General features: G+C 41.5%; 1 protein-coding gene across 19 annotated transcripts in view; it reads right to left on the minus strand.

The window, feature by feature from the left end:
* The window catches only part of LOC131289804 (calcium-activated potassium channel slowpoke), a 59,173-nt gene that overhangs the window by 24,820 nt on the left and 9,353 nt on the right, over window positions 1–25,000 (minus strand). For 12 of the 19 annotated variants that reach the window (XM_058319137.1, XM_058319134.1, XM_058319127.1 and 9 more), the window contains exons 6-8: window positions 22,343–22,434; window positions 4,482–4,592; window positions 1,493–1,598 (exon numbers count right to left, since the gene is read on the minus strand). In XM_058319137.1, coding sequence (XP_058175120.1) covers window positions 1,493–1,598; window positions 4,482–4,592; window positions 22,343–22,434 — 309 coding nt within the window. Of the gene's footprint in view, window positions 1–1,492; window positions 1,599–3,751; window positions 3,858–4,481; window positions 4,593–12,424; window positions 12,517–19,408; window positions 19,501–22,342; window positions 22,435–25,000 lie in introns of all 19 variants that reach the window. The other 7 variants (XM_058319133.1, XM_058319132.1, XM_058319118.1 and 4 more) reach the window with 5 other exon arrangements.

Raw genomic sequence — 25,000 nt, forward strand, 5'->3', positions numbered from 1 at the left:
GCTCGCCCGGACTAGTTCCGGGCTGTTCAAACGGGACGGGACTGGGATTTCGATCGATCTCATTCGCTTAGCTCCAACACGCGCCACTTGCGGCGCACGTATCAGACGTAATGCTAACACAAGTGCATCGAAAAGAAAACAGAAAACACGACAACGGAAGAAACCGGTACAACGTCACGGCCACCCGGTAATCCCCCATTCCGATCGGTGTGAACCTGCGAAAGCTATCAATCACAGGAACGACGCATTTTTAGACCCACACCGAACGGACCCAATCCCTATCGGATGCATTCCAGCTGACTGAAAGAAAACAGTTTAAAACAAAGTCTATTGCTTAGTACTACTAATACACATACACATACACACAAAATCATTCTAGTTGTTTCGCTAAAAAATTGTTACAAACAGTGCTATCAATTTTGCCGGGCAAAAGCGAAAACTTAAAAACAGTATTCAACTCGTATGTCACTTGCACCATACCGGGTTAACAATGGTTGCCAACTTAATTAAACGAAACGAACGGCCCACGGCAAATTAGAAGTGCGTGCAGAAAATCAAGCATCAGTGATGATTTTAAAATAGAAAAGCCAAACTTGCTCACTTACCGTTAAATGACATTTCGTGTATGAAACAGAGTCTAATGGTGTATATTAGTCTGGGCTAGGTGGAGTCTTAAGAGCGCTTCAACAGCTGATTCGTTCAAGAAATATTATCATTCCTAACGAATGAACTGCGTTTCAATCTTTGATCATGATAAACGAAATCTTTGTTTGCTCTGGTGGTTAGAGTTAGCCTGACAACATCTGGCAAAAGCGAAGATGCTTTATAAGATGCCCTTGCGATAGTCTACCTATTCACGCACGTTTCTATTACATCGATCACAATTTACATCGACAATTTTCACATCGCTCACTTGCATCGAGGAGCGAGTGCAACATGCACAGTAAGAAAGCAATAAATAAAACACAAACTCACATCACCAGCCCAGTGCAGAAATCACACTAGGACTAGAGCGTTACACAACGTTACGCTACAACTGGACCACCACGATCCAGATGACGCTGTTATACTAAGATCAAACACACCAAGTCGTTTGCAAACTATATACAATAACAGAAAAAGAAACCATTTGTGACAAGACAACAAACCGGATCGATCACAGGCGGTCCTCTTTAGGGTTACACACAGAGTACGAAAACAAATGAAAGAAAGATGGTTTACATTCACCACATCTAGAATATGTATATAGCACGCCGAAAGAAGGCCAACGACAACTTATCACCAAAGGGGAAGGAAATAGAGAACTGAACGCAATAATTAAATTATGCGAAAATTGAACCAAACGGAGATAAAAAACGGGGTGTAGATCGAAAGAAAAGAAAACTTAGTATAGGGGTTCAAAAATCGGAGAAATGTTCAGACAAAAAAAAGGCACGCAATTTGTTTGTTTGTTTGTTTGATTTTTTAAGTGGTTACACTAACAAATGATTACCTTGACCCGCTGCAGATCAATTGGGCTCATTATCGTTCCCTGGAAAAACTCCACCGTGGTGAAATGACGTTTGAACAGACCTTCCAGCTCCAGATCGGGTGGTTTTCTTTAGCATTTCGTACGTGACCAACCGGGCGGTTTTATGATAAGGATAGTTTGGTTTGTTTTTTCGTTTCATTTATATTTTTAATTTATTCGTTGTTGGGTTTAAAACATAGTAAGCAAATTGAATCGCACGTTCAGGGCGCGTTTAATAACAACAAAGCAGCCAAAGGCAATCGGCGAGTAAAGCATTCGTTTCCAAACAGGAAAACATTAGTTTGTCCCAGATATTGAAGCCATGGGTTGTGGTTCCGGAACCGCGTTCATAGGAGACCACGGGCACACAACGGAGGGCACAATGAAGGGAAGCGAGAGCAATTGCGTGATTTTTTGTTCGTTTCGAATAAAGCGCAAAAATAGAAATAGAAAGAAAAGACACAATTGTGGTTAGTCACGTGGTAGTCGGCTTCCGGTAGCGGCAATTGACTGCTACCAAGTAGTTTTTGAATTTCTATGGCAGTGTACTTGTTGTCAAGGAAAACTAAAATAAATGACATTTGTTTATCAATTATAATATTAAAAAGCAACTATACTCTTTCGATCTATGGTTATCTGCGCGTGACGCATCAATTTACGCTGCTAATGACTTGCCAAATGAAACGCGGACGTTGGCGACACTTCTTTTATATCAACGACGAATGTTAGCGATTGAAAATATATGTGTTCGGATTACCTCTTCCCGGGGCTGCTCCGAGCCGCTGGTAAACGGAAACTACAGCTTAATTAAGATTAGTTAAGCAATATTACGTATAACAAAAGTTAACTAATAAAATATAGCAAACGCATTTTGACGTCATTACCGATAAAAATTAAACAGAATACGAAGCGATCAAGCCAAAGATGGTTTGGTCAAGGAACGAATGTACACGTAGCTCAAGAAATGTAACCAGTAAACGGTGTGGTACGAATTTGCATTCCAGAACAACGTTGAATGGATAAATAACAACACAAGAAAAAGACAACTAAACCAATTCAAAAATCAACGGGACGATCTAGAACGAAACGAACGTAAAACGGGCAACTGCCAGCGCCAAATGGCTCCGACAAAAAGTTCGAGTGAAACGTGAAACAGTTACGGTGATTACAGTGGGACCAATAATGGGAATGGTTTTAAGGTTGGGTTATGAAACGGAACACCGATCAAGGTTGATAGATAGAGCGGGTAAGAGAAAGTTCGAAACGGTATCTAAAATTTGTACCATGCGCAAGCACAGTGGTGCCAACATGGCCAACGTTCTTTTTCATTTGTTGCCGCTGTTGCCACCATCGATAGCTTGATAATTTTATTAAAAATATTGAATGAAAAAGTAATAGATATATCGATATATATGTATTAGAAAATGTGTAGAGACAATGAAAACGAGATACAAAAAGAGAGAAGTGAGAAAGTAACATAGTACTGTGAGAAAAACGAGAAAGACATATTTAGAGTAGAAATCAGAGCTGAACAGTCAATTGACTCTAGCTACGCTGCAGAAACTATGGAATGTTAGATATCAACATTATAGAGAGCGAAACACTTAGCTAGCTTAACTTGCTACGAAGTCCTGATGCGAAATAGAAAACGTGGTAAGTTGTTGATACAGTAGTGGCTGCGGAGACGTTGCCTTCCGATAGACACAGTGCAGCCATTGGTTCGACGGACCGGAGTTTCATCTCTAGCAAGGGCCTAGGCCGCTGCTGTTGACATCACCCGCCGGCTAAACATCCCTCATGGTACGCTGAGGTACTTATGGCATTTATGATAGACACATACTTGTCCGGTCTACATGCCAGTCGCAGAAAAGTGAAAACGCTGCGAAATACAGGTTTTTCCCACTCAACCGTGTGCCTTCGCACGTACGGAGGCAAAGATGTTGGGTGTGTGCAAATTCTTTTGGTGCAAGACAAAACAAAAACGGAACCTTGGTGTTGACGCAACCGGACGGTCGGTGAAACATTGAATGAGTGTTGCTGATAATGTTCACAGGTAAATTCTTTTCCAGGGAAAGTTAAGCTCTATTTGAAGGTTGTAATGGTAAGCTCTGTTGGGATGGTTTTGGTTGTTGGAAGAGCGTTTAGCAGAAGAAATGCATCATTTGATTGGCTGTATTTTCGTGTTGGTTTTTTTTGTTTGTTTTGTTTGTGATAGTTTGTTAAAAATCTTTGTGCATATACCTTAACTCGTTCCAAATCGACCGCATTCATCATAGTTCCCTGAAAAAACTCCACCGTTGTGTAATGACGCTTCAAGAGACCTTCGAGTTCCAGATCAGGCTCCTTTCTACATTGATATTCGTACAGGTATCACATGGTCAGTAAACATCGTTATTTGGCAGAATAAGTATAGAAATGTAATGCATTAAATCGAACAGGGCAATATGAAATGGCAATGGTGCCCGATTGGATGAATCATAACGTACTTTAGCTAGGGGAAAAAAATGAAACTAACACTTTGCCGCAAGGTTTTCCGTGACTTTGCACGGAGGGAGGGAAATAAATGGCGGTGTGATGAAATGGTACGATCAGCTAAAATGAAAAATACTAATATGAAAACAAAAAGATGAGCTCACGATCACGCAAATGTACTGCAATGACTCAGCGCACAATCGCGAGTGGCATGGCTTAAAACAAATAAAGAGTAAGTAACTTCAACGGAATACTCAGAGAAAGACGAAATTGTTTCTCTCACTAAATACGGTTTCTTTTTCCCTACACTGTTTTAATATTATAATTGATGAATAGATACTGTAGCTTTGAGATAAAAATTAAATAAATATCAATTAATCAAATCAAAACCGTAACATTCACAGTTGGACGAGACTCGAAACAAATCTCGCAGTGAAACGACACTCAACTGTTGTAGAATAAAAAACAAAAATTGTTGATTAGCAAACGGTCTACTTACCGATGTAAAAATACCACTTCGACGTCGACATCCTCGCGATCTTCATGTAAAAAGTCCTTCAGGAAATGCGACACCGATTCGTATGTTATGTGCCCGCACACCACGATATGTCTATGCACGGTTTCATGTTTGCGTGGTTCCATCGAGTCACAGCACAAAACCACACACCACGAGCACACAATACGTTTCCGCAGGCACACGAGGTCGATCGCAGTGCAATTGATCCCGGCGTCGATGGTGGCATTCCGGAGGCACCAGCCGCAACCGATCCCCGTCATCGTTGAGAGCGGCCACCGACGAACGACGGAATTGGACGCATTCGTGGCCGACACAGGTGGTGAAAAAAGGCGATGAAGACACACAAAAAGAGCATATGTTAGCAAACGGGCTCCGAGATTTTTGATGTCTGTTTTGAAAACGGAATCCATCAAACTTAACGGAGGAAAAGTAAATCAAAACGGTTCTAATAGTAACAGATGAAGCTTCAGAAGCGTTACCGGTCTGCGTAACGCTTCTGGGTCGCAGCCGAGCGACGATGAACTAGAATCTGGCTGTTCGGAATAGTTGCCTGTTTGCCAATACCCGACTGTTACGGGCCAACTCATCGGCATCGTCGTGCAAATAAAACGGGAAAGCGGCGGGAAAAAACTGTTCGACAACACGCTAACGGACACAAACACACACAGATTTTAGTTCCACCGTGCATCTCGTTGCGAGGTTTTGGAACATTGAACAAAATATTAAAAAAATATATATGATCCATTATTAGAAAAGCAAAGAAAACCGATGACAAGAGGATTAGGGACACTGTGAGTAAACCGACGATACAGTAATACCGTACAGGGCGTTTAAATGAAACAGAAAACAAAAAGAAATAAAAACAACACGTAAGTCACGGTAATGAATGATGCTGGGCCGGGACGGGTAGAGATACCCAGACTCCCACACGTGGGACATGGTAACGACGTTAACGATACGAAATGTAGTTATTGAGGAACATTCACTGAAGATAAGATGGGGGACGTAAAAATTCAAAAAGGTATAAAGTCATATAAAAAAATCATAAAACATGACGTTGGTATGACAAACGGAAAGATAAATGTAAAATGAGTATTCTAAACGAATTCAATCATACAACCGGGTCACATGCAGTGGAGAAACACGGTTTTCCAACACGAGGGGGGAACGCAGGTATATAGAAGTTTTGCGGACGGAATGTTGTTGGAATATTGGGTGGACGGGAGTAGAATAATGTTGGTACCAGGGATATAGCTCAAGGATTTGTAAAAACCGATGACAACAAATAAAGTACATCACAACATTTGCTGGGGGCACCATCGTTAACATAACTAAAGGTACAAAAACGGCACATGTGGGCTTTGCCTTCGACTGAACGTAACGGCCAAGAGAAGGGGGCGGGAGGGTTGAGTTAGAGACACAAAGAGAGAAAGAGACAAAGAAATTTATATGTGTAAAAGAAATAAGAGACAGAAGGAGAGTAATACAGCGAGAGAGACAGGCACACTGGACATTGACATTGAAGAATGCACATTTAACGGCAAGAAGATGTACAGTAAAAGATTTCTTCTTTTCGAATCAACTTGTTACGTTGCTAACATAGTTACACATTACAGGAGAGCAGCGCCCATACACATCGAGCGGCAGCACGATAAACAATGCTTATAGAAAGAAAGGATACGGGTAGATAAGGAGAGCGAGACAGTGTAGGTGGTTTTGGATAAGAGTAGTAGCAGAAGGAAGAGAGACATTTTTTTTTTAAATTATATTCCTCGCATTTCCCGGCAAACGTAGGAAACTTTGCGCGATCTGTTTGGCGATTCGAAGTAGAGTTTGGACTTGTTTTGTTTCTTTCCTCGAAAAGTGTATGATTTTCGATGGTTTTACAGTGTTGCAGTCGTGCGACTACGTTCACAGAGCATCTCTGAAATTGTTTTGTTTTCTGTTTTTCTTCTTTTGAATGTTTGTTTTTACAATAGAAGGAAAGAAGCACTACGTATACATACAGGCACCAACCAGTACATAGCAACAAATGCGGAACGGAGCCGAGCTGCGCATTCCGCTCGGCTTCGGGTACTTCTACGGATACAGATATTTATATGTAGCTACGGTTTGTACAGCGTCTATTTACACGGTACGGTGCAGAATAAGATACTCGTGCAGCGAGCGTCCTCTAGGTGGTAGTGTGTTGATTGGGTGGAGGGGCGGAAACGAAAAAGGATACGAGGATCTCCCGCGCACTAGTCGCTCTTGCGCGTTACGCACTATTGGTGCACGTTTACAGTTGTGGTGCAGAATACTCTAGCGAACGCCACCAACCAAGCGGACATCGGTGCGGGATGGGTTTTGTGTTCATTTGCGACTACATACTGCGACTACTTATGTACATTAGGTATTTACACAATTACGTCAAACGAAAACGATCGAGCACGGAACACGATCAGCAGCGGCAATGCATGCAATCTACGTCCAGCGTGTTAGGAGCGAACAGTCACTGACATCTGGCCGGTCGGGTGTGCTCTGAGAGTGAAATGCTGTGACCTATGTTAACCGGCATGCCCCGGCCACCCAAAAACCGATCGGTCACCAACAGTTCAACAACAGAAAAACACCCACCCAGACCACTGCGCGGACTCGCTCTAATACGCTTCGCTGTCTGTTATCGCAGGAGATTTTGTCGTGAAAGCGTAAAAGGAACGGAAAAAGTTTAACGTTTTCGTCATTTTCGGCACTGGGGGTAGGATTACCGTCGGTCACGAAGTAGGTGCGTGCGTGTGTTTGCTTTTTCTTTAGGATCGTTAGTTAAATGTGTCATTGCTTTATGTAACTTGTTCTATCTCCCTTCTCTTCTCGTGAAACACTACATGTCGAATAAAACAACTTACGCTAGAGCAAAACGAAACTGCCTAATGTTTTGTTTTTCTTTTTTACTCCTTTTTGCTCCCTGTCTTTTCCATTTTTCCCAGTGTCCTTAGCATTTGGCAGGACCTACTTTCGCACACGTACACACAGCTGAGCTACACCCAGGTAAAGCGAAAATGGAACCGTTTGGTGCTGAAATAATGTTTTGGATTTTCTTGTTTTTATCTTCTTGATTGATTCTGTTGATTGATTTTATGTTTTATTTTTTGTAACTGTTACTTTTAATCTTCTCGATTTTGTTATGCTAGTTTTTCTCGCTTGCTTTCAACGAGACTGCGAGAATGCTTACCACAAAAACTCCTACAGACGGGTTCGGTCTGGGGTGGTGTAGGAGGGGGCGGGGTTAGTGTGTAGGGGTAACGGATTAAAAGCGAAAGACACACTATCGTAACAAGACATACACCCAAAACCAACTACTCCGACTGGGAGATGAGAGTGAGATGACGCACTAGTTGTATAGCGGTTATGGTTTAGCCTGGCCACGCATTTTTGTAAAATATGCATTATCGCTACCGTTTGGTTATTTGTAATTTTTCTTGTTCATTTGCTTTAAAATTGCGTCGTATTCGATAACCATTTCTGCTACATTTACTCTCTACGATTTCCCGATAGTGATTTGCATTTGATCGCGCCGTACTTTTGTACGATTTTGGCTTTAATTTTGGCGATTTAATGTTTTGCGTTGTTTAACCATTACATTTGTTTTTGGAACGAGAGTCCAAAGATGATGACCGTAAGGATGCAATTCAATCAAACTAAACCATCGATAACGGTGCCGGCCACTAGTGCCGAACTATTTACGTGGGTGGGATAGATGATCGCCGGGCTACATCACGCGGTCAGTCGACGAATGTAGTCGAAATATTTTTTTGTTTCTTGTACTGAGAGAAAACCATGTAACAACAAATACGAAATGTACGTCGGTTCTAGAAACATCAAGCATAAAACAATAGAAAATAGTTAACAGCTTCTGTGTACGGGTTGTTTTTTTAAACTTTTTTTAAACTTTCACCAGGGTTATAAAACATAAAAGAAGGATGTTCCAAAACATCAATACCAAGACAAAGTAGATGATAGAACACTAACAACATAATTCAGTCGTGCATTAGTCTCTATGGTGGATTCATTCACAGAAGAGTTTCGAAACGAGATGAGGGCTAGCCAGAGTATATGTGTATATAATATCATATATATATATATATATTTATATACGGTTATTGAGAGTCGGAGAGACATTTGGTGAGTTCAGGTACATAAGTTAAGTAAGACAAGCCGCTAGCAGGAGGTACACGGGAAGGGGTAGGTTTTACTTCATACAAAGTTGTGTACGGAGTTGTTCGTATAGACATGTGGTGGTATAGACTTGCTTCACAGCAACTAAACACAATATGAGCATTGTATCCTCCGTGCTCAGTACTGTTAGCCCAACTACACTTAATAATTCCCCCATCCAATCAGGTTCTACAACTCTTACTTTCCTCCACTGTGGGAAGGGCAATATCTAGACAGGTACAAGCAAAATACATCGACAAAGCTTCACTCGTTGGAATGTATTATAATTTTAACGAGAGACCCAGCTTCAAACCGGCATGCCAATTGCTTCCATTCCGGTGGTCGTAAGTAAGGGACACAAAACCATTCGGACCGCCCCGTGTCTCGCAAGGGGCGCAAAGGGCAGCGTGACGTGAACACGCACTGTTCACACGCGCATTCGTGCGTCGACTAGATCGGGTACGGAAAACGTGCTGGCCTCCGGTACGCCTACGATACCACAAACAAGTTTCGAAATACGCTTCATCTACCCTTATACCTTAATACTACACAAAAATACAACCAGATAAAACGTACTACTATCTTGCGGACCGTTTTGTATAACTTCGGTGCGCGCGGTATCTACTATGGTACGGTTTGAGGCTATCCAGTGCTATATAAAAAGTACACCCCTTCCTATGGTGGGTAAAGGGAAAACGCATTCCCAAAACGTACAAACTTCTCTGTTGACCGTGGTCGGTGTGTATTCGCAGGGTTTTGATATTGCCACTAAAGTAAGTGTATTTTAAAAACCATACCTTAGGCTAAGCTACTTGTATGCTTTGATTGTTAGCCTCTGTTTAAAACACGAAGCGTACCTTTGCTCGATTTTTCTGCTTGATACACGGTTACTCACATAGTTTGGAAACAAAGGACCAGGTTATCTATCATTGTATGAGTAAAACTTTTGAAACAAAACTTTTCATCACCAGGTTTATCAATAGACCGCCTTTGGCATTTTGTGAGCAGAAAAGTCGAAAGAGGTACGCCATTTGGCTTCGTGCAAATTAATTTGTTTAATGATTGATTTACTGTTTGTGTTGTACGTTTGTGTGAGTATGAATGGGGGTGTGTAGTGTGGTGTTGTGTTACTGTAATATCATGTTTCCACAATCTCCGACAGATCTTTATGTTGTTTCGGTTACAGCGAAACCGCAGGCTTTGGTACTATGTACACTTATTATGAAAAAACAAAAATTACATCGAAGGACTATTTCAAAGGCGTCGTAACAGAAAACTACTACACATACTGTACACTGACACACGCGCCCGTTCATATCCACTCACACACACCCAAACATACATACATACATACATACAAATGCGCACATGCGCCCGGAGGAAGATGCTCATATTATGATAGCTACTATCAGGATTTTCGAAAATGGTACAACTAGTTTAGGTTTTCTCTTTTGAAAACACACTAACGAAGTAAAATACACACGTACTTCCACCAAATAGAAAAAAAAATACAATCACATCGACCGAATACTGGTACACTACATAGATCTTCACCCGTTCCGTGGGTGCGTTGTTACACCGTAGGGCAAAACTCCTACTGCTGTAGGCTGGCAACGGTATGTTCATTCCTCCACGACTCATCGGTGAGGGACGATTTGGTACGTTACAAGTCGGGTGGGTTGGTGGTAGGGGGGTTGGTCGAGAATGTAAGTCAAGTAAGTTAAAAGGGCAGATCGTTGAACGTGCACCCAGAGCTAAAGCCGAGCGCGCACGGTACGTACGGCGGGGAAGGCGTACGATTTATGGAAGGTTCGTCGCTTGCACTCGCCAGCGAGTTACCGGCGGATCCTTCGATTGTGCCGTTCCCCGGAGCACTCTTCGGCCGGATGTAGCTCCGTCGCACGTGTAGGGTGAGTTTTTTGCACGGTTTTTAATGCTAACAATCTACGACGATTTATTTGGGAAGTTGAACACCAGAGTATACCTTTTATGAAAAGACACCAGTTTGCTTTTCTTGTATAAACTTTTTTTCTTCGCTCTTCGTTACACTAACTCGTTGTCACAGGATTTGCAATGGTTGGCAACGCAAAGTAGTGACATGTTGTAGAAACAAAAAACCAAAAGTGGGTTCGATGTTGGTTTGGTTTTTGTAACAAAAAATAACTGGTGAACAGAAACCCATCAAACAACGGAACAACTCAAAAAGTAGCGCTAATGATTTCGACCCAAAAACAAACGTGGCGGCGGTACAGCGATCGAGGAAAAGCTAAAACATATCTGGCCGTTTTGCACATTGAGACGAAAATAGAAGTAAACGAAAAAATGCAACAGAGAAATAGAGATGACTTCGGTCGAATGCATGGTATCGGGTTCGCTACGGAAAGGCACACAAAATGGGTCGACGATTTGGTTTACAAGAAAAACAAAAACTAGATAGGGTATCAACGAAATAATACCACCATAAAGGGTTAACAGAGACACAAAAGACGAAGCAAGTGCATTTCAATGCAAAACAGGTGAAAACCAATACGAACCAAACAAAAGTGCAAACATTTTTAATCAACCCATGAAAGCCATTTACGGAAGACAGCGTTGTAAAGGATAATAACTTTTATCTTATTTAAAAAAACAACAGGTTAGTATCAACCCAAAACAACCAATCAAAGGACTCAAACTAGTCACATTAGACTACCGTGCAGTGTTTAGTTCAGCAACGATTTGCACAAAATAAGCTTTCGCTGACAACATTAAACAGGGAATGTTTTAGTTAAAGTTGTACGAAACTTTTACTTCGAAAAATGGCAAAAAATTAATCATTGTGCTAAACACTGCTCCAAAAGGACATTCGTATGGGTTTTAGGGGTTCAATTTGAAGGGTAAGACAAAATTATCGCTTCAAAAATCATACGGAAGAATAGAGCGAAAAAGGTAGAAGTTAATTATTAAAAATCATACTTCATCGTAGTGTAACACACAAACATAACGTTTTACGTATAATCAACACAATACTAATACAGGACAGTAAACATTCAGACAAACATCGACCATACGCGACGATTAGTCACTATTGGAAGTATCTTGGACCGCAACGGTACAGTGAGAAAGTGACAGGAAATAGAAAAACATAAAAAGAAGAAAATCCATACGTCCACAGGGAACAAGACAATAATGCCATACAACCACGTATTGGAAGTGACAGCTGAGAAAAATATATCCTAAAACTCAAGAACAGACCTTAACAATACACACAGGATTGTTGATGGTAACAGGAAAATGGGACGAAGAGGGACTTTTATAAGAAGTAACTTAACAACGAGAGAGAGGAGCAATGGCCAGAAAAAAACGGAGGTGAAACGCCGAAACAAAGGAAACAAGAAACTCATGACCCAAAAAGCTGCTCGAAACGGCAAAGTCTCGCTACAGAACGCAAATTCGGTGATTGGTTTAGAATTAATTTAATAAACGGAAAAAAACAACAGACGAAAACAAAGTAACAACGAAAAAACGGAATAACTAACTAAAGAGCGAACGCTAAAAAGGCACGAATGCACCATTGGACACAATGGAGAGCACGAGTGAGGTGAATGATGAAAGAAAAACAAAAAAAAAACCGATGAGCAAATGGCAACAGATGTGTTTGGGTGATAGATGAAACACAACGGAAGAAAATGGTGATGCTGGCACAGTGATAATGAGAACGATAATAATGCTGTAGTTCTGTAGAATCTCACCTTCTGCCCCGTTCATTCTTCAGTGTTCCCCCATATTTGGGTCTTGTTCCGATCAAGTCTATAATCTCTGGTATACAACTTGCAAATATCGCCTTTAGTTTTGTAGCAATTTTTCGGTATGTGTGGTTTTCGGTTTGTGTGTTCGTGTTGGTGTTTGGTGTGTATGTATTTGTGTATAGGTGGTTGTGTTGGTTGGTAATTGGTTCAGGTTTTGGTTATTTTTTCGACGCACGGGATAAGAAGATAATAAGTAATAAATTTTGCAATTAGACGAGGCCATTTGAAACAATGGGAGATTATTTAGGTGAAAGTTGGTTTTTTTTTTATGAGAAAGGGGGTAGAGATTTTGAGAAATGTTTTGGGGAATGGGAACAGTTTTCATATGCACGTAATATAACATAAATATAGTTGTTTCGACATTTTCGTTTGCGACGGTTCGGAAGAGTTGGAGTTTTTGTTTGCAATGCCGGGGTTTGCGGTGGAGCAGTTTTACATTTTTATCAGTTCACAATTATTTCAATCCCCCACAGCCCATCGGTTGGCATTAGTATATAGATTTGCACCGGAAACTGGTGCACCATTTTGAGAGTAGCAGTGTGGTGGTGGTGGTGGTGGTGGTAGTGATAGTAGTACGCACAAGTAGTAATAACGGAGTAGTAACGCGGAGCATTTTCGTTGGCGGACGGATAGGCGTACAAACACCACACACACGCACGTCTGTGTTCGGCAATTTGGTTCATTTGTTCGTTCGAGTGCAGTTCGACACAAGGCCACACAAAGAAGAAGAGGCAGACCGAGCAGAGTCGTTGGGAATAAAAAAAAAAGTAGAAGAAACAAATACAAATAAACTGAGGTGAGTCGTAAACTGGTGGTGGTAGAGCTTTTTGCTTTTGTTTTTTAACACATAAGACACTACGGTATCTGAGTGTCGCTTCCTGTTTGCTTCATTCCTTAATCCTGACTCGGATACGCGTGGTACATAGTGAGGGCTTGTTCCTACGAATGGTACGGCTAGTGTAACACGGCAAACGGCACTGAAACCTAGTTAGCTTTGTGTGTTTTGATCAAACCTGCTCTGGAACCGGAAAACACACCGTGCTATCTTATGTAAGTTCCTCCTACTTGGATGGATAATTATCTACGGTGCGCACATAGGGGTCTGCTGATTACGGTCGCCCAAGGGTGCCTGGCAGCGACCACTAAAGGGGAGGGTGCTAAAGAAACGCTCACAAGTTTCAACCAAAACTCTAGCGGAGGGAGATACACTAGTCGATAGGTTTTCTGTTGCTTTGACACGGAAAGTTTACTCGCTCTCTCTGGTGTGCATATTTGGCTTCCGTTTCCTAACCGCAGCACTACCGAGGCTGTGACATCAACACGCGCAACAGTTCACACACCGCCGCCGATGGTATTTGTCAAGAGGGCGAACGAACAGATGAAACCAAGGAAGAGGAACCGGAAACAAAAGAAAACTTTAATCAACAGAAGTAATCTACTGGAAAAAGGACAACTCACTCACACACTCCTCTAAAAAAAAAAAAACGGTGGGCTAACGAAAGTAATCGTGTGGGGTTTTCGATCGACAGCGGGTGGTGGTGGTTTAGGAGGAGAGGACATTAGGGTGTTTTGGTTGGAAAGGAAAGAGCGGCCTAGGAGTGAGCTTTCGTAGGCTCCCCGTTGAAGGCGCCCCTCCTATTTGTCCCCAATCGGTAGGAAAAGGACAAGAGCAAGAGAGTAAGAGAAATAGAGAGAGTGAGAGAAATAGAAAGAGAGAGAGAGAGAGAGCGCGCGAGATAAAAATTAGAAGATGACACATGGCACACGCTAGAAGGAAACGAACAAAAAAGTCTCAAACCAAAAACTAAAGCAAACACCTCTACTGTCTTTCGATGTACTTTAGAGCGGTTAAGAAGAGGGTTGCTGGTTTGCGCTTTGTACAAATAAAACACTAAAACGTAATCACCCAAAACGGAAATTGAATTTATCCCACCGAGATCGAGCGCTCAAGAACCAATGTTGCACCGAACATTCATCTGTTGCATGTTGCAACTGGACATTCCCTTAACTGATTTTCTAATTTTATATACTTCTAATGTTTCTTCCATAAGGCGTCGATTTCTTGGAGGCGTCGAACTAAGCAGGGGTGGCTTAGTGAAAAAAAATGCTGATCTCAGCGTCATCCTCCTTTTGTCCGGGGCGAAACCCAGTCTTGAGAGATAAAGAATTTCCAGCCATCCCAATCAAAATAACGAAAACAAAAATCTTGGCGTGAGAGTTGCAGTACATCATACTCGAGTACGAGTTCACAGTTGCATTCTCCCTCTGGCTGTTTTCGGTTTCGTTTCAGTTGATGTTTATGTTAAAGGTCTATCTCAAGTCAAAACCAAAATAAAAGAAACGTAAAAATATCCGAAAAGCACCCGGCTGTTTGTAGCTGAAGCGGGACGCCAGTTGTGACCAGGGAAAACTGGTTCCGTTTCCTCATATATCTCATGTCTAGCCCAGCACTCTGTTGTTTTCCGTTGAAAACATTGTTTTGCTTCTATACATCGCTCGTATAATTTTATCTTTCCATTTAGTACAATTTGAAGCATCGTATACAACTGGCAACTGTGTGCTTTTATGGTATGGTATTTGTTTTGTTTTTATCTCTTTTACTTTACTGCATTTAGTTTGTCAAATCAATATAGTCAACTATCGCTTTCCGTTAAAGAATTGTAACAACAATCAAAATTTTGCTCTAATATGCGTGGCTGCGGCATACAGGCTGTGCAAGCAAAAATCGTTATCTACAGTAAATGAATGGTTTTAAAATGTAAATGTAAATATTTGGTACTAGAAGAATCAAAGAAAAGGGTAGAAACAGACCCAGAAAATGGAGGAAAAACAAAACAATCGTACGTGAAGAAAACGTGTAACACAAGAGCTATTGTTTAATTAAACGAAATGGGAAAAAATATCGGCCTTAGTAAATAGTTTGTACAGCGTTTTGGTATTTCAACATCCTCAAATGATTGCAGCAGCGGAGAGAAGGGTGAAAGAAAACATGGCCGGTGGCATGTGGCATGGACAGGAATTCTAATCGAACGGAAGAAGGGACGAACGAAACGAAACACAATAAAGAAAAGAAACGGGAAGGGTAGTAAAGCCTCATCAGTACGATAAGTAATTGCAGTGACTTTTTTCCGGTGCCAGTGGCTCAAACTTCAAAGAGTGTGTGTTTCCGTTTGCCTAACTATCACCGAGTGTCTCGGTATGGTAACGGCGGTCAATGTTTGGTCATGTTTCACGCGCAACTATCGCCATTCGTTTCCCTACGGTATAGGACAGTCTTTAAGTGTCTGTAATTACCGACCGTAATGATGAAATGAGAAACGAAACGATACAAAATCTCTAGTTCAGGTACGAATGGGAAAGCGTGGAAAGGAGGTGGAGAGCGTAATGATAGAAGATTTTTGTTTTGCTAGAGGGTGATTCCAATTAAGCTCGAAAAATATATGAGTACTAAGATTTATGTACTAAAAACCGAAAATCACCAAAACATCAAAATCAGAGTAAACAAACCGGAAAAAACTAAACAGATGCAAACGGTTTGACGGCTGGTGCTAATTATAGTAGAAGTCAACGAGGTTGATTCCCAATTGTTATTATAATATTATAATTGTTTGCTGTTGCTTGTTTTTTTTTTTGCTAGATCTAGTTGAATTGAATTATTAAAACGGAATGGCAAAAGTAGAAATGCAGACAAAACTGTGCAAAATCAGTATCTAGAAGGCAGTTATAGGAACCCAAAAAAGAGGTAGTAGAAGAAGGATAGTAGTCTAAGATGTAACAGTTGTAAAGATAAAGTAGAAAAACGAAAATCAATTTTTTTATTGGTTTTGCAAGTAAGTTCATCATTCTACGGTATCAATAGTACAGATCGGAAAGAAAACAGCTATAAAAAATAAACAGAAGACCCGATTTGCTGGCAGGGATATCGTATGCTGCCAAGAATATTAACAATTCAATTCGACTGCGTGTGTAGTTGGTCTTCGTTATTACGCGAATGTGTGGGTACACGCATTGTTTCTCCTTCGTACGTAGGTGTACTCTAGCGTCAAGGGACGTTTTTGCTCAAATTGAAATAAAAAATATCTCTCTTGTTCCATCTTTGGTGGTATGTTAGAAAAGAAAGGTCTGCTGCGAGCGTGCAGCACTGTAGGGCGCGGACGCGGATAATGTTGTACGAAGGGTAGGTTTGTAGTGGTGGTGGTAGTAGTGGTGGAGGTGGTTTTGGTGGTAGTGGTGGTGATAATAAAAAGGGGCGCATTTGGCGAAATTTTCGAAGTCCTTGTTTTGTTGCTCTTATGTTTCTCCTTGAAAATTCAACACAATCAAAGATGTGAGTATTTCTGTGTGTTAGGTTGACCTTTTTCATACATAGTTTTGCTGTGTGCACATGTGTTGGATGTGTGTTGGTGGGAGGAAGAAGAAGAACAAGAAGAAGAAGAAGAAGAATAAGAAGAAAAGACGGTCCTTCTCAGTGGCACGGAGCGGACCCTGTGAGCTCGAAAAGGTCGTAAGCAAGCGCACACGAATAGTGCATTCTGCTCAAGCACCACGAATCAGTACCGGGTGCCGCTATTGGGTTGGGACCTATGCTCGTCCTTACTTCCTAGGAATCTTGGGTTCGGTTTTAGGAAAGGGATGGTGGCCAGACCAGAAGACAATTGGCCGCCCAATGGAGCAAAATAGAAAATATTAATAATGATAGTAGAAGCGCAAATAGTTGATGGAAAGGGAAAAGAAATTAAATCAAATAATCAAGGGAGGAGAAGGGGAGGGGGAAAGGGGTTCACGGACAGAAGTTGATTGGCAAAGGGTGCAAAAACGGGTACAAGATGCTTTCAATTTAGTTTTATCGGGATAGGAGCGATCATTTCATGAACTAAATAATAAGTTTGATGATCAATGATGCTAGTGCAATTTCAATTTCCATACATTGCGAGCAAGAAAAAGAAACAGTGAAAGAGAGAAAGAGAGAACTCGAATAGTTCGGAATGCTGGTAGAAGCCATGAAATCAAACTCACTGTCCTCTGCAATTATTTATCGGTGGGTAAGTAGGTAAGGTTGGTGGGTCGGTATTATGTTAGAGGTTAACCAAAAATACCATAACGAAAATGTTTTGTTTTTCAACGTAAAATTGATAACATGGAGGAGATTTGGGAACCATTTGACATGTTGCATCAGTCGTTTCAAAACGGTTAATGTCGATTAAATCAACTAGTAAAACTGGAAGGCAGAAAACGAGAAACTCAGACACGAGCATGCAGCGGGGTTTGAATCGAAAACATTATTAAAAAATAAAATTCAAAAACTTCTAAAAATGGATAGCTGAGAAATAAAATATTACAACAAAAAATCCCTAGTTTGGATTAAGAAGTGTCTATAGTTGTTCATAATCAAAACTAATTTGTTGGTTCACACTTATTATCATTGCAGAAGGCAATGAACCATGAACGTGTAATTTTTATTTGTTTTGTTTATTTTTATCTGAAAAGCTAAACATGACATCCGATGGGTAACAAGAGCCATCAAAATTATTTTGATGTTATTTCAGCATCTCTTATCTCTGCACAAATGGTACACGTTTCGCAACACGTGTTTGGCGCGGCGCAGCACTGGCATTCCGAAGGAAGGCAACGTCTGTAGCTTTGGCTAGCAAAATAATAAGGAAAAACGATGCACATGTGCAGATATGGATTGGTGAGCGACAATGATATCGGTTCGACGAGCATCGAATTAAAAAGCCGCAAAGAAAAATACTTGAGCCGAGATATACATGCCGCCAAGAAACCAATGCCTTTTGCAAAACTTTTGGAAAAAATAGATCGATTCGAATGCAATGGAAGAAAATAAATCATTAGACGCTTAGACGCGGGCTAGTTTGTTTCATTCGATCATTGTTTGAACGATTTAAAACGTGGTTTTCCTAACGTTGTTCTGTATGTTTCTCTTCTTCTTAGCTACTTGAATGCATCATAGTTTTCCGGCGAGCTCTTTTAAGGACTATAGATTGTTTTGTTTTCTTGCTGTATCATCATGGCGTGTCATCCGCTTTGAGTTGAAGTGATGAAATAAATCAAAATAACTTTGCTCATTGCCAATGGGCAGGATTGGTCAGTTTCATTTCTTTTAAGCCAAGACAATATAATGATAAACAAAATGTTTTCATGTACGCAAGTTCCCTTGTCCCTTCCAAAAGGTGCGAAAGTTGTGCTGCTTACAAATACTTTTCGCATCAGCCAATTTCATACAGTCTAGGCAGACTTTTTCAACGAGAAAAGATAGATGACGAAACGAGATGGCGAAATAGAGAGATAAAGGAAGTACCAGCGACACAGAGAGAGAGATAGAGAGAGAGGTAGAGAGATAGGGTTAGAAAGAATAGAAATTAAACTAGAGGAGACGGGGAAGAGGTTTCATTGGGAAGTTCCAAAATTGTCCTGCTGTACGGGAAAGCTTATTGCAAGCAGCACACTTTTCCTAGCTCAAATTGTTAGGAGTAGCACAAAGGCGTTAACTGGAACAACTAAAAGAAAACTACGGGAAAAGAAACCAAACATTAATCAGGAGTGTGATTGTGAGTGTCTATTTTTCTTTTAGAATGGTTCGCTGTTGGTAGATTTCTGTTGGGCTTTTAAATATACTCTTTAACTATTCTTGGGACATCACTCCCCGGAGGGGAGGGAAAGAAATTTGCGGTTCATCGAAACCAAAACTAACGGAAAATGCCAATGAGGTAAAACTTGCTTCAAACAAATAATAATGATTATTTAAACTCGTAGGTAAAATTATAATAGAAACAAAAAAGAAAAAGGTAAACTAGTTCAATCGATTCAAACGACAAACGGAAGAAACCATAAAACGGAAAAACGGAAACCAACAGGGAAACGTGGAAAAACAGAGTAAACAAAGGTCAACTCGGTACGGTCGTGTACCTTCTTCTAACATCCTTAGTGTATTTGCCGCCGTACTTATTCCGCTGTGCTGCTAACTCTGTGATCTCCGGAATCCAACTAGCGAACACCGCCTATACGGGAGTATAAGGAATAGTATCACGGATACAGGTACAGTTCGGTCGTAAATCGGATGGTATACTGGTCAAGTATGCCGTCTGCCACACCTAGGCGGACGCCATTGTAACAGTTTACTTTATAGTTTCTTGCTATGGATATCTGTAGGATCTGCAGTAACTGGCGAGCTGTGCACCTCGGTGCAGAGTTCAATGTACTGATTGGGTTCACTGTTCCCTGTTTGCCCCATGGAGTGTGCCAGTTTCCCCATAAACCATACCACATTCGCTTTACGGAATAGTCTCTTTGCAATCGTCCATTACGCTCGTGTTGAGTCCGCTTTTCCGCCCCGAATGTTTAAGAGGAGCCACACACGCGACACACTGTTGTTCACCGAACACGTCTGAGCGCAATGCCGCCGCCGTTGGGCTGTCTTATGTCGATATTACTTCTTCCCACATGGTTTGGACCATTATTCACCATTGAACTGTCGATTGTGTTTAGCCTCGCTTACTCGCTAACCTTTAAGCAAAACTGTACGGTTCACCTTACGGACTACGGAGAAAAACAAAACGGGAGTTCATATTTTATCAGTTGTTCTTAGTACTTTTCATTAATTTTATCGGCATCGGTCCTTCAGATAGTACTTAGATCAGGATGGCCTGTTGCGGGTTTGGGTTAGCAAAAATCTCCTGGTCGTCTGGTAAGCTTGTGAAACGGTGCAGCGCCACCTGCCGGTGGCGTTTATGACATGAATATCCTAACTCTATCCGTCCGTAAGAAAAGTGTGTAGTGAGGGTGCGCAAATGTTCTGTTCAACCGGCTCCGATCACCGCAGTCGTCCGAGAAGAAGAAAACGGGTAGCGAAATAATCCAAGAGATCTCTACACTGTAGCACATTATATTGAACAAAACAGAACAAAAATCAGTGAAATTATTGCGAATCCCTGAGAGACACACTACCGTCGTCTAGTGGTTGCGGCGAAAAACAGAACGAAAACTTGCTTTCAATGTGGAAATGGATGCAAGAAACGAATCAGTAAAACAGTATCAATTAATTGAACAGGTTAGATCTAGTACGTAACGGTAGAAAACATCAATAGGTGGTGTGTTGGTGGTATTTTTATCAGCATTTTTTGTCTTTCTCTACTACGCGATCAACCATAGCAAGATAATTCGAATAATGGAATGAAGAAAAGAAAAAGGAAAGAAAAAACCAAACCAACAAATTATCTAGTTCGAATCTACTAAAGCTTGTACTAAGAGTTGAAAGTATGTTGCTCCATATGTGTATCGAGACTAAAGCGAGCAACGCCTCTCGCATTTACTATCATCGTTCAATCGTAACACTTAAAGGAAACAAATCTTCCGCAATAATCGGCTATCGGGCACTATCGTTTACGCTACCGGGCTGCATTCTTAACGTTATGTACATAGTATGATCTAGAAATTGCATCGCGTTTCGCTCGTATATTCGTTACATTAATTTGTTTCATTAATAATATTGAACATACACCAGCATGCCATCAGGATGCGTTGTATCATTCATGATATCTGTACAAAGAATACTAACTCCATTTCAGACCTCAAACCCTGAACTCGGGAAGCTCGCAGTATAAACGACATTGCCACGCTATCTCTACTACTTCATGGTGCACGAACAGTACTCGCTTGCTAAATAATCAATCCATTCCAACGCCATGGTTGTTATCTGGTGTAACCATTATCACAGTTGCAGAAATATGGGTTAAAGGACAATGACCTTTTTCAATTTACTTGCAGGGGCGAGTTACACAAGGAATAAAAACAAAATGCTTCCTACAATGCCGCAACGTTTCTTTGTACAACAAGGCCGTGTGTTCCTGCTGTTGGTTGGATGTGGAAGGTGTTCTGGAAGTATACGCGCAGTTCGGCAGGATGCGATCAACGATGGCAAACGATGGCGCAGGGATTGGGGGCGTTAAACTGTGTTATAAAGGCACTTGGTGGCTACAATTGTCAATCTGCAGCATCGGAGAGTTATCATACACGTTGGTTAGTAAGGAAGGTCAGTTCCACATACATCACACAACTGGGTACAGTCGATAGGAACAAAGAGCTCTGAGAAGAAAGCAACCATTAATCACCGTGAGCCTCGGAAGACGTTACCTCCGAATGCTTCGGCATTGGCTATGATGGCACAAAGTAGGTTAACATAAAACTGGTCGCGGTAGAGCCAAACCTGGCATGAAAAGGTTAAGGATGAGGACAATTAGCACTGGAGGAGAAATGGGGGAATAGCTGAAGCAGTAGTGGTGAGAAAGATGATAGCTGCTGTGACAATTACGTCCAGCAGACCTGGTAAAACATTGCTAGGTTTTCCGGGTACTAGTACCACCACGGGAAAACCGCAAACAACAAACGATGCTGACTTCACAACATATCCGGCACAATTGCGACCGTATGAAACGACTTCACGACAAATTGGAAACGTTACAACGTAAAAAGTACAACAAAAACAAGGTTAATCGCGAAAACTCAGCGGAAAACGAGTGATAGGATTGGAAAGATTGCGTAAATCATTCAAAAAACGTTCAGATGATAGTTGGGTAATGCTGGTGGGGGTGTTGGTGGCAGTTGTGGATTGGTTGCAAATGACCAGAAACGGAAAGACAGCGGAAACGCACAGAGGGATTTGGGAGCATTCGGGGAGGATGTTGTTGTTGTTTTTGTTGTTGTTGGGCAAGACAACTGAAGGCGGTACAACCGGTAAAAGAAAATCAACAGGAGGACAACAGAAACACGGAGGTAAAAAAAGGTATACCACAATGAAAGTAATCAAGAACGTTTTGCATTATTGCGGGCGTTCACTTCAACTACCTTTTTCCTTGCTCACGCTTTAGTTCGCCGCCGTACTTAGAACCGCTACCAACAAGTTCAATAATTTCTGGAATACTGCTGGCAAACATTGCCTAAAAAAATGTCAATTGAACTTCAATGATTGTCGTCTGCGGTAAAAAGGATTTGCGTTAAAGGAGAACGGAATAGAACAGCTTGAAGGAGGAGTTTTGAACTAAAAAGATATATAAATACATGTATATTGGGGAATAGTAATACGCCGGAGCGTAGCTCAGGCTCTTTTAAATGGTGGAGGCGCCAGCTCGCGAAGCTTATGCGTGTGAAAAGTATGTTTTTCATTAGTTGTAGATAGCAAAGGTCATTAAAAAGAATACACGGAATAAGGATAATCAAAAGGTTAAAAACTAAGCGCCGAACAACATAAGCACCGGTATGGGCAAGTATCGAAACTTCCAACGAAAAAGTGTGTTGCTGTGATTCTGCATCTATGACTGAGTGTTTGTGCCTTCGCACGGACGGGGAAAACCGCATGGTTTTTTTCCGGACATCCTGTCACTCCTCGCGGTTGGCATTGCCGGCAAAAAAAACGGATGAACAGCAGTTCGTTTTGATTTCACTCGCTACTGTGACACGGCCGATCAGATTTTATATCTATAAGTGACGCCTTTGAATGATAAGCAGCAAGTCGGGCAATATACGGGTACGAGTTAAACTAAGAGCTTTATTCGCTAGGGGAAGCTAGCTAATTGTGAACGTAAAACAATTAAAAACCAGCCTGTTGGCAAACGCGACTGGAGAATGGAAGCCTGCCCAAAACCGAAAACCTTTCGCTAGAAAGATGGTGGTTACTCATGAACAAAATAGGCGAAAGAATAATTAACAAAAAAAAAACGAACGAAACCGAACGTAAGTTCACTATACAAATGATGCGGCAGCCAGCATAAACGCATACATGCAAATAAGGTTCTGAACGGCGAACTGGTTCCGCCCGCGTGCGGAACTCGACTCCCTAGTTGATCGTGGTCCCGAAAAGGTTCCGATATGCCTACATTGGTGGTTCATAAAACTGGTGGTAGAGTAGCAAGAAGGTGCACCTAAGACATGCAAAAACGTGACGAACAAATTCGGTCAGCTAGCTGGATGGATGGAGACCGTTCCTGTCATTGCAAGTCATTGCACAATCCATGGGGCAGAATATATCGTTGGATACTTAGCATTTACTTGTCATTACCTGCACCAGAAAATGACATGAGCAAAACCCATCGCCAGTGACTGGCGAAACATTTTTCTTCCTTTTACCACCAAGAGCGAAAAGGAAACCCAGGTGCAAAAATTATCCTAATTAGTCTTCAAAAAATAGAAAAGCCAAAAAATTCAAGATAGAAACAAAAGATATTTGCTACTGAAAAACGTACTCCCTCTCCAAGGTGCTACACTTTATGGAAATCAGAAAATGAAAGATGGCGGATCGTCCTTGGAGGGAATGAAATGAAGAAACGACATGAGTAAAAAGAGGGACAGAATAAACAATTTGGGATGTTCGTAACAGAGAACCGACGTCGGTGCAAAGAAAGCAGCGCTTTTTTTTGGAGGGGGCATATATTATCGATTGAAAGAAGCTACCTATGCCTAAGATTGCAAAAGCATGACTGGGAAACTGGCTGCTAGCACTGACAAATGCTCAAAGTACTGGGCGCGAAGAAAATTGGGAGAACTTGTGGGCACATATGGATGGCGAATGTGTTCCACTGCGTTTGCATCGTTACGCTTGCGTTACGGAGCGTTACCTCCAACGAACGCTAGAGCATGCAAGTAAAGCTCTGTAGTCGACAGGCGACTGTTGCAAGCTCTGTTACTAACTCCTGTCTATATTCGACGATTAACCAGGATATTGCGCTTGTGTCCTCCGTCCATTGTGTTTTCGACCGAGCAGTTCTATCTGTTTACAGAAGTATGTGTTTGGTGTATATGTAGGTGTGTGTTATGTGTGCGTCTTGTGAGTGTGTTTGTGGGACAACTACCTGATTGTATCGCCCCGTTGGAGCCGCAGAGCTTGAGGGACTGTCTTAATTACGCAACTCAACGCACCACGCTCTATTAACCGTGTCCTCAAGCTCTTAAAACTCCGTCATGTTTTTCATCCGTAAAGCGTAACACCGATGTAAATGTGTACTAGAAGCTACCGACACTGCGAAGCTAAATGCGCCCTCCGTACTGCACTACTACATTCAGTCCCCTCGTACGCAGCAGGGCGCCTAAAATGGGTGTAACTTGATGTTAGTGTTCGGTTTACTAGTTGTTGTTTTCATTTATTTTTCGGCTTCCATCGATATCCTACAGTTATTCTTTCTCTATGTGATTCGAACTAACTCCCCACGTACACGGCGACACCGACACGAAAGCACAAAATTCTAATGAAATTAAGAACAGCAAAGTAACAAACATTGAATGCGCAGAATGTAGCGGTTTTGCGATTGGGCTGGTTGTTGTTTTGGTTTTGTTAACTCCCAAAGTTCCTTCCCCAAAGTGTTCGATATTCACCACTCGCCAAGTATCTAGCTTGCCCTCGGATGTTTTATAGCGGGAACACCGTGTCCAGCTAGCACCCGGGGGCTTTGGTTCTCGCACACGCACACTGTGTTTTACGGCTATAAAGTGTTTGTTCTTTTTTCGATTACA

Source organism: Anopheles ziemanni, chromosome 3, assembly GCF_943734765.1.
Source record: "Anopheles ziemanni chromosome 3, idAnoZiCoDA_A2_x.2, whole genome shotgun sequence".
NCBI classification, from domain to species: Eukaryota; Metazoa; Arthropoda; class Insecta; order Diptera; family Culicidae; genus Anopheles; species Anopheles ziemanni.